We start from the raw sequence: 5,305 nt of genomic DNA, 5'->3' as shown, positions 1-5,305 counted from the left end.
CAAGGAGTTCAAGAACTCAAACAAATGTTGAAAAAATATTGAAATGGGAAGAAAGGGGCATTTTCTGCCCAAAAAGTTATTGTTCACGCGTGTTACTGTTCACGCATGTTTTGTACAAATTTACAAAAATCACCCTCAAGGTCATTACAATATCCACCACTAAAAAGGATGTTCGTCCTCGAACATAAGATAAAATAAAGTACCTGGGGTCTCAAAAAGCTGAGGGTATCGAGCCTGCATATCAGACTCTAACTCCCAAGTCGCCTCCTCAGCAGGCCGATGCTGCCACTGCACCTTGACCGAAGCGACCTCCTTGGTCCTGAGTCTACGAAGCCGCCTATCTAGAATAACTGTCGGCTCCTCCTCATAAGTCAAATCCGGACTCAACTCTACCGCATCGTAAGAAATCACATGAGACTCATCCGGTATGTACTTGCGAAGAATGGAAACATGAAACACCGGATGGACAGCTGACAATTTAGGGGGTAAGGCCAACTTATACGCCACTCCACCTACTCTCCTCAGGATTTCAAACGGGCCAACAAACCTTGGGCTAAGCTTGCCCTTCTTTCCGAACCTCATCACACCCTTCATGGGCGATATTTTAAGCCACACGCAATCACCCACCATGAACTCTAAGGGACGAACCCTCCTATCAGCATAACTCTTCTGACGACTCTGAGCTGTCAATAGTCGACCCTGAATCAAACGTACCCGCTCCACAGCATCCCTAAGTAAGTCAGTATCCAATGCATCAACCGCAACAGAATCAAACCATCCAATGGGTGATCGACACCTACGACCATACAATGCCTCAAATGGTGCCATTTGAATGCTGGAGTGATAACTGTTATTATAGGCAAACTCTGCTAAGGGCAAGTGTTGGTCCCATCGGGCACCAAAATCAATCACACAGGCCCTAAGCATATCCTCCAATACCTGAATAGTCCGTTCAGACTGACCATCGGTTTGGGGATGAAATGCTGAACTCATCTCTAGTCGCGTACCCAAACCACGCTGTAATGCCTTCCAAAAGTGAGAGGTGAACACTGAACCCCGATCCGATACAATAGAGATAGGCACCCCATGCAGCCTAACAATCTCACGAAGATAGATCCTAGCTAACTGATCCGCATTGTAGCTAGTCTTCACCGGAAGGAAATGGGTTGATTTGGTCAATCGATCCACAATCACCCAGACAGAGTCATACTTACCCAATGCCATGGGTAATCCAGACACGAAGTCCATAGTGATACGCTCCCATTTCCACTCAGGAATGGGCATCCTTTGCATAGGACCACCCGGTTTCTGATGCTCATACTTCACTTGTTGGCAATTTAGACACTTAGCCACAAAATCAATAATGTCTCTCTTTATGCCACACCACCAATAGTGTTGTTTCAAGTCATGAAACATCTTTGCCACTCCCGGGTGAATCGAATACTTGGAACAATGAGCCTCCTCTAATATCATACGTACCCATTCACTAACCTTGGGCACACAAATGCGACCATTAATCCTCAAAACTTCTTCCTGATCAAGAGAGGCTGATTTTGCTTCACCACTCAACACTTTGTCTCGAATGGCCCTCAACTTTTCATCTTCAAATTGGTGTGTACGAATCTGGTCCATCAAAGTAGACCTAGCCTCCACAAATGCCAAAATACCATGATGTGTAGAAATATCCAGTCGGACCAACTGTCTAGCCAATGACTGAACCTCCAATGCCAAAGGCCTCTCCACAGCCTTAAGAAAGGCCAAACTACCCATGCTAGATGCTTTGCGACTCAGGGCATCCGCTACCACATTAGCTTTCCCCGGATGATAAAGTATGGTAATGTCATAGTCTTTCAATAACTCTAACCACCTACGCTGCCGCATGTTCAAATTCGGCTGAGAAAAGATATACTTAAGGCTACGTTGGTCAGTATAGACCTCGCAATGCACTCCATAGAGATAATGCCTCCACAACTTCAGAACAAACACCACTGCTGCTAACTCTAAGTCGTGGGTAGGATAGTTCTTCTCATGTACCTTCAACTGACGAGAAGCATAAGCTATAACTCTACCTTTTTGCATCAATACACCACCCATGCCGACTCCCGAAGTATCACAAAACACAATAAATGCCACGCCCTCCTCGGGTAAGGCTAGAATAGGTGCTGAAGTCAATAATTCCTTGAGCTTTTGAAAGCTCGCCTCACACTCATCAGTCCACTGAAATGCCACGGTCTTTTGATTTAGCCTAGTCAATGGGGCTGCAATAGAAGAGAATCCTTGAACAAACCGACGATAGTAGCCTGCCAACCTAATAAAACTCCGAATCTCGGTAACCGAAGTAGGCCTAACCCAATCACGAACCGCTGCAACTTTGGCTGGATCAACCATAATACCATCCTTGGTCACTATATGACCCAAGAATGTCACGGACTCAAGCCAAAACTCACATTTGGAGAATTTTGCATACAACTTCTCCTCTCTCTCAATCTCTGAAGGACTGTCCTCAGGTGCCTAACATGATCCGCCTCATTCTTGGAATAAACCAAGATGTCATCAATAAACACGATCGCAAACGAGTCCAAATAAGGTCGAAATACCCGGTTCATCAACTCCATAAAAGCAGCTGGGGCATTAGTCAACCCAAAGGACATAACCACAAACTCATAATGCCCATAACGAGTCCTGAATGCAGTCTTCGGGATGTCAGATTCTCGAACTCTCAACTGATGGTAACCCGACCTCAAATCAATCTTTGAGAACACCGATGAGCCTTGAAGCTGGTCAAATAAATCATCAATGCGAGGGAGAGGATACTTGTTCTTGATAGTGACTTTGTTCAACTGTCGATAGTCAATACATATCCTCATAGTACCATCTTTCTTCTTCACAAATAAAACCGGTACACCCCACGGTGATACACTAGGTCTAATAAACCCTTTCTTTAATAAATCTTCCAATTGTTCTTTCAACTCTTTCAATTCTGCCGGAGCCATCCGATAAGGAGAAATAGAGATGGGTTTAGTGTCATGCTCCAAATCAATCACAAAATCGATATCACGATCAGGAGGAACTCCCGGCAAGTCTGTAGGAAATACATCCATAAACTCTCTCACCACCCTCGTAGTCTCTATATGAGATGACTCCGTGGTGAGATCACGTACATGAGCCAAATAAGACAAACAACCCTTATCCATCAAGCGACGAGCACGAATATAAGATATCACCCCCTTAGGATATGAACTCGGATTACCCTTCCATACTAAGCTAGGTAAACCGGGATAAGCTAAGGTCCGGTCTTTGCATAACAATCTAATATAGCATGATAAGGAGATAACCAGTCCATACCCAATATCACATCAAAATCAAGCATGTCTAATAAAATCAAGTCTGCACGGGTCTCTCTACCCGAAAATATCACCAAACATCCCTTGTATACCCGATCCACTACTAAAGATTCACCTATTGGGGTAGAAATAGTAATAGGCACAATAAGGGACTCACTCACATAATCAATACCCACATCAAAATAAGTCGACACATAAGAATAGGTAGACCCTGGGTCAAATAATACTGAAGCAGAACGATGGCAAACTGGAACAATACCTGTAATAACTGCATCAGAGGCTTCTGCCTCATATCTACCCGATATAGCATAGCATAACTGACGGTCACCCTTAGCCTGCGAACCACCACGAGCACCACCTCGTACTCTACCCCTAGCACCATAGGTGCCACCTCTAGTATTCTGCGAAGAACCTCGAATAGTTGGAGCATCTATAAAACGAACAACTGGTGCCCCAGGCCATCCATTAGAAGGAGCATGTTTGGGGCAATCTTGGGCCTTATGCCCAAACTCATCACACACATAACAACCTCGAGGACCTGAACTCCATGGGGAATAACTAGAAGTGTTAAAACGACCTCCGGAGCTCGAAGAACCCTGAATAGCTGCCTGGACTGGTCTGCCCTGATAACCATGGGTTCCTGAACCCGAATATTCTCTACCCTAGGAGGAATGATTGCTAAATTGACCCTGCCGATGGAACCTCTTGGCCCCGCTCTGTCTAGCACGTCGGATACTCTCTATCATCCTGGCATGATCAATAATACTCTGAAACGTACCCCCAGACAGTACAAAAGAGGTTGTAGCCTCCTGGAGATAACCGGCGAATCCCTTCACTAGTTTGCGAATCCGCTCGAACTCGGTGGGAATACTCGACATAGCATAACGAGATAACTCATGGAAGCGAGTCTCGTACTCAAATACAGATAGGGAGCCCTGCTCCAGTCTGTCAAACTCATCCCTACGCTGATCACGAAGGCTATATGGCACAATTCTCTCAAGGAACACCTCAGTAAACTATTCCCAACTCATCATAGGAGAACCAATAGGTCTACGAGCAAGAACTGACCTCCACCATTCTTTGGCCACTCCCGCAAATTGATATGAAGTGTAAGCAACTCCATGTGCCTCTAAAATGCCTAGGTTGAACAACCTATCTTGACACTCAGTCAAAAAGTCATAGGCTTTTTCTCCGGCTTTACCATCAAACCTTGGAGGTGCCAATCGAACGAACCTCTCGAAACTCTTCTGCTCAGCTACCGACATGGCAGCATTAGCAGAAACTGGCGGAGCTGCAAATCTCGGAGGTGCAATAGAAGGCATTGAAGATGAACCAGGAGTCTGAAATCCTACACTAGGCCCCTGAACTGGCGGTGTAGCACCAACTGTGATAGGAGAACCTATAGTACCTGAAATAATACCAGAGGTAGGAGCACCATCCAGTCTAGCCAATAATCGAACAAATAGCTCCTGAAACATCGGAGTACTATCGGGAACCACAGGAGGCTGGGATGGCCTCTGCTCCTCAGTCTTCTGCTCTAAGTCATCCTCATGCTCATACATGGGCTCAGGTGATAGCTCTCTAGCTCGTCCACGAGTAGGTGCCGCTCCCCTTGCTCGGCCTCGTCCCCTGACTCCACCACGTCCTCTACCTCGCCCGCGTAGTGGGGCTCGAGCAGCAGGTGCATCCTCACCCTCAGTAATTGTGGCTCTAGTCCTCACCATCTGCGCAGAAATATGTCGTTATAAATATGTCGTTCATCATGCCTAGACTAACATACTATTCCCCGGGATATTTACAAAGCGTCCCATAAAGTTTTTGAAAAAAATTGACCGCAATTCATACCACCAAAATATTAATGGGCTAACACAAATGAAAAATGAAAAATTAAAAAATCACCTAATTCCACTTAATTGACCCCTAAATGCGGAAAATATGCAATGGATTGAGCCGAGACTACA

General features: G+C 45.5%; 1 protein-coding gene across 1 annotated transcript; it reads right to left on the bottom strand.

The window, feature by feature from the left end:
- Positions 1-213: 213 nt before the first annotated feature.
- LOC129898955 (uncharacterized) lies at positions 214-5,068 on the bottom strand (the record flags this gene model as incomplete). The annotated part of the gene is made up of 3 exons (XM_055973680.1): positions 4,905-5,068; positions 4,780-4,813; positions 214-678 (listed from the first exon to the last, which is right to left on the bottom strand). Coding segments are annotated over exons 1-3 (663 nt in total), but the record flags the coding sequence as incomplete, so codon positions are not given.
- Between the last annotated feature and the right edge of the window lie 237 nt (positions 5,069-5,305).

The sequence above is a fragment of the Solanum dulcamara genome, chromosome 8 (genome assembly GCF_947179165.1).
Source record: "Solanum dulcamara chromosome 8, daSolDulc1.2, whole genome shotgun sequence".
Taxonomy (NCBI): domain Eukaryota; kingdom Viridiplantae; phylum Streptophyta; class Magnoliopsida; order Solanales; family Solanaceae; genus Solanum; species Solanum dulcamara.
Note: the sequence above shows the minus strand (reverse complement) of the source record. Positions and strands in the feature narration are given on the sequence as shown.